This window comes from Neolamprologus multifasciatus, chromosome 10, assembly GCF_963576455.1.
Source record: "Neolamprologus multifasciatus chromosome 10, fNeoMul1.2, whole genome shotgun sequence".
Classification (NCBI taxonomy): Eukaryota; Metazoa; Chordata; class Actinopteri; order Cichliformes; family Cichlidae; genus Neolamprologus; species Neolamprologus multifasciatus.
In genome coordinates, this window is record NC_140448.1 from 27,158,024 (window position 1) to 27,168,899 (window position 10,876).

General features: G+C 37.9%; 1 protein-coding gene across 1 annotated transcript in view; it reads right to left on the minus strand.

Annotated features, from left to right (window-relative positions):
• The window catches only part of LOC146510407 (F-BAR and double SH3 domains protein 2-like), a 41,642-nt gene extending 34,366 nt beyond the window's left edge, over positions 1 to 7,276 (minus strand). Inside the window, exons 1-2 of the mRNA XM_085174134.1 lie at positions 6,871 to 7,276; positions 3,497 to 3,594 (exon numbers count right to left, since the gene is read on the minus strand). Of these exons, the coding sequence (XP_085030260.1) occupies positions 3,497 to 3,594; positions 6,871 to 6,891 (119 nt within the window). The 5' untranslated portion in view covers positions 6,892 to 7,276. The remainder of the gene's footprint in view (positions 1 to 3,496; positions 3,595 to 6,870) is intronic.
• Positions 7,277 to 10,876: the final 3,600 nt, after the last annotated feature.

Sequence of the window (10,876 nt, forward strand, 5' to 3'; positions counted from 1 at the left end):
CACCTCAAGGTGGATGGGGTCGTCATAGCAACGCAGCCAAAAGTCACAACAATGGAGGACGGCAAAGCGATGGTGTATTTGCTGCTCGTTCTAAGCCTTTTTGTCAGATCGGGCGACAACAGAACACATGCCACCGAATGGCTAGTCAGTGGCGTCACGCGATGAATCATGAGAGCGTCCTACTTTTGCAGAACACAGACTCTCTTAATATTGCACCTTAAAATCTAGAAACAATAATGTAAACACATAACTTCTACTGTTGTAAGACATGTTTCTACTAGATATATCAGACAAGTTCACTCGAAAACCAAAAAAAAAAAATTCACAGCTAGACCTGCTAATTTTAGCCACACTAACATTAGCAGTAGCTCATAATCAGACATGCAATATTTGTACACATCTACAATTGAATGAGTTGACTGATTTTTTTCTTCAGTTTAATCGACCAGTCTCCTGTTCAAGACAAAGTGACAACACTTGACAATAAAGGTCCAAGAAATCATTAAGAATCTGCTGATGTAAACATATCCCACGTATCCCATACAAACCTATCCCATCTAGCATTTTTCAGGTATTTTATACCCGCATTACTAAAGTTGGGTACAGGAACCTGGTATTAGGCAGGTATTACAGACTAAAGCACTGATCATTTTTGACCTCAGTACTGAAAAATGATTGTGGATATAGTGAACTTTGTCATCCATGTGTGAAAGCAACATTCTTTTGTGATACTACACAAGAAATGCTAACATAATTGCCTCCTGAGAAGTCATTAAACCTATATAAAGATAACAGTGGCAATAACATCAGAAACCACCAGAATCTGAAAACATACTGTGATAAAAAAAAAACACTCTCAAACCAAATGACCACACTTCCTGATTATTCTTAAGCTTTTATTACTCCCCCCACTCCACGCCATCTCCTTAGCTGCCACCCTCTTTCTGTGATAATTAACATGGATGTTTCTAATGACACCACCTAGAAAAAGCCCTACATTTGTATCCTACATATCAGAGGCGCCGCTCTTTTTTTTATTGCCATTTCAATTATGGTTTTCTGTGAGATGCTCATGGAAAACCAGCATTTTTTACTCACAATAACAGGAAGTCAATCACAATTCAACTTAAGTTTATGCAAAGTCTAAGAAAAGAAGAGAGGTCAGTGCCCTGGGAAAAATTCGAGTGAAGCAAAATCATCATTAAGTCGTTAAACATGTTGAGACTTGACTTCCATGCTCCACCCTGCCTCCAAACAATCTGCTGTACTTCCTGGGAGCTTCCCTCTCTTCCTCTTCACTGCATTTCCAAGGCTCCCTTTATCTACTGACCCCCACACTTACTTCCTGCCATTTTCCCAACCAGAGCTTTTGCTGACAGCCAGACGTAATTTCAAGTTTGCTGAATCATTTCTTGTCAGTGATTGAGGAGCGACCCTTAAAAAAATCTGTACCAGCAGAGTTTCACATTGTTCCTGGCTGAGTAAAGTTGCTCACCCTCCCACAGCGAATGGTTCAGGGTAGTCAGAACATCTGGCAGCTCTCTGTGACCTTGACTTCCAGCTGTTTGGAGGTCCACAGCTCCACCACCAACCACAGACAGGAAGCGGGGAGCCAGTAGGCTGTCAAATCTAAGGCTCATGATACAACCACAACCTTTGGCTTTTAACTTTTAAAATGCCTACGCATCTGAACACAGAGCTCTCTGTGTCACTATTTGTTTACTTGGCCCAATCCTCAGTTTTATAGACTAATCCACTTTGACTTTTGGATTTGGTTTCTTTAAAAAGTGAAAAACAACCTTCAAATAGCCTCAGAAAAACGTAAGAAGAAATAATTGGTTTAATTTCTACTTTAAGGTGTGTAAAACGAAAACATGAGAATGATAATACAGAATAAAATCACATCATATTGTCATTTTGTAGGTAGATAATGGTGCCATTATCAAGAGATTAAATAAAAAAAGAAAGAAAAGATTAACAAAAACTAGTCTTTGGCTATAAATTGATTTAAATTAGTTGCAGCTTTTGGCAGAGCTAAATGTGCTTAAATGTGTTCTGAGGGCTCAAAAAAGATGAAAAAAAGGCAAATAAGAAAAGCAACACATTTTGGCCCACCCCTCTGTGCTTCAAGAGACTGTAATTTCTAAAATGTTTATAGTATAAAAAGAAAACTTGCATCCCAAGAAAAGGTCATTGTTCAGAATAAATCTGCTGATTCTGAGGAGCTTTGACTGACTTTTTATGGACACTTATTCATTCACATATTTACAACAGCAGATGCCTGAATCGGCACTGAATAATGGCTTACAGTTATGTGTTTTTGCTGTAGCCCGTACATGAAGCCAGAAGTTTGCTAACTTAGCTAAGCACAAAGCTTCACTTTGTCCAAACATAACAACAAACAGGCTAATTTTAATGTTTATAGACACCAGCTTTGACTAACCAATCCTGCGTGCCAGGAAAAACTATAAGGAAAAATTTAAAAATACAATGCACATTTGTGTTTTTAATTTAGTGCTTGAACTTGTGGCGGTAGAAGGAATCTCAGGGCATAAGAGGGACTACCAATACCAGCTGTAGAGCAAGGATGGGAGACCTGCTGGAGAAGCAGCTAAGAAGCTGAGGACCTGAGGAGTGCCATAACAGCAAATGAGCCAGATGTTAAGGAAAAAAGAGATGAGAAAGGTCACAGCAAGCTGTTTAGCCGTGACTAAACTCCCTACAATTTTTTGTTAAGTAAACGTTGAACAAATGAATTGGAGAATCATCCACATGGTGGACAATTAAGATAAACTCCATGAATTGTGATACACATAGCAAGAAAACATGTGTCCTTGTTTCAAATATCAAGACTCTTCAGTGAGGAAATGATGTGTTTTTTGGGTATATGGTACTATATATCCCCAGACATACTTGAGCAGCCTGGTCAAATAAAGTCTGTATGCAAAACACTCACTATTTCACTATTTCATACAAACTCATTTTATTTCAGTGCAGTGAGTCTTTTAGTTTCCCTCCTTTGTTGTCATTTTCATAGAGAAATATGGGGCAGAGAGCAGAGGAGAAGCTACAACCAAAGCCAAAGATTTTGACCCTTAAATACTGGAATTTAAACACACCCTAAAACTCAGGCAAGGATGTTAGAAGCTTTGTTCCCAGCAGCAGCTCTCTCGTGAATAATGCAATAGCTTCCAATTAGCAAATCCTAATAAAATACCTCTTTTTAAACTGAGTGCTGTCACTTGCTGTGATCATGTTTACTGAATTTTTTGTGCTGTTTCTAAGGTTGATGGAAAAGAGCATGAGGTGTTTGGTTAATGCTTGATCTCCAGCTACTAGATTAAAAGATTCATGGCCATGTTCATGGAAATGCTCTAATTACTTTTAGAAGACGAACAGCTTTGCATATGAGGACCAGTCTGAAACTGTTTTACCTCTTCAGAAAAATCATCTTGGCATTTAATAGGTACCCTGTGATGCACCTGTGTTTGCTTACCTCAGGTCTTCGAGCAGGTCACACTCTGTCTGGTGTTTGATCTGTAATCTGCTCATCTGCTCAGCATGAATGTGTTTCAACTCCTGGGTGACCCGGACCTGAACAGGGGAACAGAACAAGGCTCATTAGAAACACCTTAAAGCTATCTTCTTCTTCTTCTTAACCTCATACAGGTAGACCAAGGAGATTTCATCCTGCACAATCACAACAGGAGCACCTCTAGAGGGTAGATTCAGCTTAATTATGAGCTGATTCAGCTTAGCTCATAATTGGCATTACTGGAAGTGATAACCATCGTTATCAAGCAGTACCTGCGACCAGGTGAGAATTGGTCTCTCTGGGTTTCTAATTGGATGTGAATCAAAAGACCAAGAGTCTCATTACTGACCACCAGGAGTGTTTTGAACTTGTCGTATAAATACATATGAAATGAACTTATTAATATCAACTGATTTGGAGGTTTTGTCTCATTATTTTGGTCAATTTTCCACTTTTTTATTACAACTCAAAAGTGAAAATCTGTTAAAAAAAACAAATCAAATATGATCATTTTATTTTAACATTTTATGATGTTCAAAACAATATGCCCAGCCGAAATACAAGAAAGCAACAACGAGAAACCTCGGTTAGCAACACACGTTTGCTTAAAGTCAGCGTTTTCGGAGAGCTCTTCTTACCTGGCCAGGTCACCATGACAACTGAAAGCATAACCTACTCCATAAGAGGTTATGTTCAGAGTTTTGGTGTAAAACTTTTTTTTTTTGGGGGGGGGGGGTTTAGCTTACAGCATGTTCTCAGTGTGTTATAGATTCTCTGTTGCAGGACTGCATGCAACCTGTTGAGCTGTATCTTACTAACAACACATGGAGGAATGCAGTTCTGTAAAGTTGCAGCATAAAAATGTATCGCACAGTCACTGGAATCTGCATGCATCCAGTTGGTTATGCAGAAAATTAATGTTTTCATGCTTGGTTCTAATCTGCTGCAGGTCTATTTTACACAGCTGGACAGATTTCTGAAACATTTCTTTCCTGATTCATTACAGCTTTATTTTTTTGTGGCGTATTGTCTTAGATCCCTATCACCAGCTCCTCTGATAATGTTTGACTGATGTAGGTGGAGAAAGTTAAACCACCATTGTGACGCCAATTACTTTCGGCCAGGGGTGTTGGTTTTGTCGAACCAGATAATGCATAATAAAGCCTGGCCATGTTGAATCTGATGTGTTTTCCAAGCTTCTGAAACACAGGCAAACACCAAAATTTTAAAATAAAGACTTCATCCTCTAACCATCAGTGCACTTCTGGATATTTAGCTGACATCTTAGTAAAAATATATATGTTCTTAACTCAAAATATAGTGTGTTTCATTCCCATCCCACATAATTCACACGATCCATCACCCCGTTTTCATTTTATAACAAAAACAAATAACTGAAAATATCATAAGTAAGTTTAATAACACGATGCTTAACACATCTTGCAATTTAATTATAAAGAAATGACTTACTGAGAGCTAGTAAAAGGTGGAGAAATTAGTTAACTATTCCAGTCATCAGGCCGAAAAGCAATCAGCTATTCTGATGATCTATTTTTGTTTAGTCTGCGAGCAAAGAGAGAATAAAATAAGCAATCTAATGATACAATGTATGCTTTGAGGCACTTCTGATGGATTTTTTTGATTTTTTTAATGCTTTATGGACCAAAGTACCACACAAAGGTAGCGTACTGATCAATAAAGAAATCAATGTTGTGTCTTTAGTCTAAGATAATTCTTGAGATAAACTTTTAGCTAACTAAGAGTCCAAGGAACACAAGATAGAAAGCAAAGCCTCATTAGTGTCTTGTTTGTCCAAAAATGTCAAAATAATCTGCTAATAACACAATTACAAGCAGAATTAAATTTGTTTTATTATACATTTTGTGGCTGTGTGAGAATAAATCATTATTATTAATTAATATCTTCTTACAGATATGATTCAGTATCTTTAGGTTCATCCTTGGGCATGAAACTATTAAGTACAATAAAAGGGAGAGCAGGCAGTGCCTTTATTCCTTCATGAGCGAGTGCAGAGGCCAGGAACCTCAGCTAAAATAACATAAACTAGATAAAAAGTCATCAAAGATGCTTTACCTTAATAAACAATTTGCAAAAACATAGAAAAAATCCAAAATAATCAACACTGCTGCCATTGTAAATTATATTTTCAAGCTATCAGTATGTTAAACGGACTGCTTGTGTAACAGTTAAAAAGTTTTTCCCTAGGGCATCAACAGGAAAAACACAGATTTTTACAATTACATCACCCTTCATGGGGGTCATGCAAAATGTCCAAACACATTAAAAAAAATCTTTAAACGCTCCATAAAGCTCCAAATACAAAACAAAAATTAACCAAAACCTAACAGCTTTATATTTACAAAATGTCCTGTGGTTAAAAAACTGCCCTGCTGTTGAGTCTTGTTATTGAAATATGATCCCACATGAACATTTTTTCGCATAGAGGCAGACTTTGCTGAGATTTGTTTGCTTTCATGCTTATTTCTGTAATAAAACACTTAGAACTAATCTATACTTTAACACCTACTGAGCTGTTTTAAGCTTTAAATACACCCTTTTAAGCCAACGAGTGCTTTTCTTCCGCACACAGACTTTTTGTTAGAGAGAAAAAAAATTCCACAAAACTCCGTACTAGTATCTGTCAACTGACTCTCCCGGAGCTATAGGAATATTTGCATCATAGTTCTTAACTTGACTTGTAAGTTTTACAATAAGGTTAGTCCTCCTCTTAAAATCGGCACACATAAAAATACAACTTGTATCTGCGTTGGATAAAATGAGGACCTTCTTCCAGCTTTTCACCCCCCAACTCTGCTCCTCTTAACTAGCGGGTGGCAGCGGGACAGGAGGGAGCCAAAGTGGCATTTACTTGAACTTAAGCGTTGCTTAGCTGGATCAGTTTTGCGCCGATGTAAAAGAAAATCTCCGTTTATATTATTTATTGAAACAAAATAAACTTTTTCTAAGATGTGCGCACTTTTGCGGATGCATTTATTAATTTTAGCTGTCACTTTAGTAGGACCCTTTCTCCGTTCGAGAGGGAACGGGGCACGTTAACGGGGCTATTCTCCCTTAAAAAAGTGGCACATGGGAGTCTTTTAAAATAAGTTTTCCTCTTGTGGTGGTATTTATAGAGGTAATGAAAGCAAAATCGACATATAAGCAAACAAACAAGGACATATTTGGAGAATAAAAGGGGAGTTTCTTCATTTAAACCGGGCGAAGAGCAACAAAGCATAAATTTCCAACCATTAAATATGCACCAGTCCGTCGAAGTAACGTTAGCTCAGGGGGCTACAACGGCAAAAACTCACCTTTCTCGGCGGAGGCTGCATCCTTGTTCCTTGACATAAAAACTACGCAAAAGAAGGCGAAAGTATGTCTGAAAAAAGTCTGTCCAAACGCTACGACCAAATGATAACGGAAGAAGAATATTTCAGCAGGCTCAAGCGGCCATGGCGAGTCCAGCAAGTAGTAAGTTGAGTCCCGTTGAAAACACTGTGGCCCCAGGGCGCAGAAAACACCGCAGCGAATCAAACCCTGCGCAATTAAGGCACACTTCCCGACAAACCTTCGAAATAAGAGCCCGGTTCTGGGAAACATAGAGGCTACTTCCGTGCAGAATCTTGAAAATAAAAGCACGCTCGGTCAAAGTGTGGTTTTGAACAGATATTTTAAGGTTTTATGTAAGTTATTTTGTAACGAATTAACACATGCCTAACACATAAGACGCGTTATACATGGGATCATGAGATTTTTGTAGGTAGATAGATAGATAGATAGATAGATAGATAGATAGATAGATAGATAGATAGTGTTGGGGAGTAACGGAATACATGTACCGCCATTACGTATTTAAAATACAAAATATGAGTAACTGTATTCCGTTACAGTTACCGTTTAAAAAGGTGGTATTTAGAATACAGTTACTTTGTTGAAATAAATGGATTACACTGCAGTACTTCCCTGTTTCATATTGTGGCGGGTCAGGCCTGTTTGGGTTTTGTTTGACAGCTACGTTCTGTTGTTCCAGGTGGCAGCGTTATGGTTGCCATGGTTACAGGGTGACTCTCTCTCTCTGCGTGTTTCCTGGGTGAGAGAGCGCTTTTTTGTTGTTGTTGTTGTGCTAAGCTAATAGGCAGAATGCTACAGGTATAGCTCTAAAGAATGTAGCATCATAGGCAGTGTAGTCCATGCTGCAGGGAAAATGGACTGCCATACCCGTTATGTGTCTGTGAGCACGAGGAGGGAGAAAAGGGCTGTACGAGCTGTCATCAGCAGAAACGGGAGCTGGAAGCATGTAAATATAATAATAACCACTGCAGCCAAAAAGAGAGCCTGACGAGCCCAGTTGTAAGTAAGCTATTAAGACTTGACTGTATGTGTTCCTGTTTTCCTCCAAAAACAATAAGTTCCGTTGGAGCAGCCTTTCAACGCCTCTCTCTGTCTCTCGCTAGCAAAGTTGACCCAGACAACAAAGTAAAGCTATTCTTTGGCTAGGAGCCCCACACGGAACCCATCGTATTAGCCAGAGGACTACGGTTCGGAGCCGCGTACCTTCAGTAACAGTAATAAATCACAGCAATAGTACATTCATGTAGTTGTAAACAGCATGATAATATATTAAGTAATCCAAAGTATTCAGAATATGTTACTCTCATTGAGTAACGTAACGGAATACGTTACAGAATACATTTTGGGGCATGTATTCTGTAATCTGTAATGGAATGCATTTTAAAAGTAACCTTCCCAACACTGTAGATAGATAGATAGATAGATAGATAGATAGATAGATAGATAGATTTTGGGGTATCTATCCATTTATCTATCTAGCTATTCGTGCGTGTGCTATAAAAAAAAATCTGCAATAAATAATTCTTAAAAATAATACTACAGTTTGTACTTTAACTATTATTATACTTAATAATAAGATTACAAGCATATAATTATATATTTGTGTAGCAACTAGAGATGGCACATACCACTTTTTAATGTCCGATACCGATTCCGATATCATAAATTTGGATATCTGCCGATACCGATATGAATCCGATATGGCGTATTTTGTAATCAATAAAACCGTTGTTTTTTTTTATAAATATCTTGCTGCATTTTGTATAAGTTCATACTCAAGTTTTGAAAAACAAGAGACTGAAGCTATTTTGTTATGCAAAAAATACACTCCACCCAAAACATTTTATAGTTCAGCAACACTGATCAATCTTATAAATTTAAACCTAAGCCATCCTACATATTCTGGTATTTTAAAGAGTACTTAGTGGAAATATTAAGCAACCTAACTAATAGGGTTGCCAACTCCCAGCAAAAATATTAGGGAACCACCCCCGCCCTTAATCGATGTAATCAACTTTAATTTAATGCAAGTGTAAAACAAATGCACAGAAATCAATTATTTTTCTACAATATTTAAATAGAGTCAACATCTTTCTTCAACAGAATTGCAGACTGCACAGATGGTACCTTCCCAAAGAAAAAAGTACTATAGCTTACTAGGGTGTATATTAGACTTATTAGTTACTACATACAATAATGGATTTCTATACATTTAATCAGATGACCACTTTTGTTGTAATATTCAGATAATTATTTATTTAAAGTTTTTGACTGACATAACAAAGAAAATTATTTCTTTGTGCCCCCCTCTCCCTGTTAATGGCCTACCTGGCCCCCGACAAAGCTTTGCTAGACCCGCCCCTGCACAGTTACCAGCTGTCAGCTACTTAGAAAAGGATCCTGGTGTTATTTGTCTCTCAGAAACAGTTCATAACTTCCCTTTAACTCATTCATGTCACCTAAAAGGTAAACCTGTTTCTCCATCACCTGCTCAGCTCTGATGATTTAGTAAGGATCTTTCATCTTCATGTTTCCCTCTCACCACATATCCAAACGGATATCATCACCAGCAGTTTTTACAGCAGTGGCTCCAGCAAACCTCAGCTGTTACTAGAAAGTAATATTAAATACATTCTAACAACAGCTTATCACGCTTAAATGTGCTGCTGTTGTTTATCCACTGGTCTCCCCTTTCTAGCGCAAAGTGGGCGATAAACAAACAAAAAAGACGGACTTGCTGCAGAAAAGCCGATCAGCTTCCTTTTCACCTCAATATGGAACTCTGATGGCCAGTCCAGCTGTGGCTCAATATCTCAGTTGTTAAGCTTAACGTGGAAATACTATGCAAACATTCAGGGATGAACTTACACACTTGCTTTACTTCTGTGGGATAGTTTTCACCGAGATGAAATGCCAGATGAAATGTTAGGAAGCATGTGGCGAGGCTCCAAATGCTCCAGCAGACAGGTCTGGCAGACAACAGCTCTATCACGTGACAAATACTGCTCTGATGCACCGAGCTGGGTTATGCCAAGTAGCGCGTTTTGTGAGGTGATTTTGTGATACTTCAGATCGATTACATTTTTTATTCCTCTCAGATATCCGATCCAGTAATTTAGGTCAGTATCAGATCGATATCAGATCGGTCCATCTCTAGTAGCAATAGCTGGTTTGAAGGCTCTAGATAACTGTCTTTGTAAACACTGACATTTCTTTGTAATAGCAAGGAATTAAATTTCACTTTAACTGAACTTTTCCGGTAAGGAGCTGAACTAAGGGTTAAAAAGCCAGACATTTTCCATAACGGCCTGTAAATTAGGTTTAGTATCTCTGATACTAAGAATACGGTTTAATTTAACAAGCAGCCAAAAAGCAGATTAAAGCAGAGAAGGAAAACAGTGTTGGCTTAAGGGGGGGGGGGGGGGGGGGGGGGGGGGGGGGTCTAATTACAAAATATTCTAAAAGAATTCATGAGGAAGATAATGTTTCCATTGTTAGTCTAATTTTTTCAAGTAAAACTTTGATAAGCTTTAATATGCTGCAAAGACATTCGCATATCCCAAAATTTGTCTTGCAGCCAATAAAAAAAATATAAGAATGCGCTCCAAGGAGAAGAAATGGATCCACTCCCTCCTTTCTGATTGGTCCTCTTCACTCACGTGGCAAGCCACTGCCTCTTTGATGACGAAGATCGCGCCTGAGATTTCCTGTGAAGTTTTCAAAATAAAATCATGTTTTTTTGCACCATGTTTTGCAGGAGCAGCTTCAGTAATCTATGAATTTTAAAATAAGAATACATAAATACATAAATATATAAAAACAAATGTGGAGTAATATTTAAAAGTAATAATGTTTTAAAAAATCCACAAAAATACAGCAAAACTATGGTATAGAAATAAAATGTGTAAGAAATAAATATTTCAAAAGCCCTCCAGCTCCTGAGTGTGAGTCATTTTTTTTTAAACA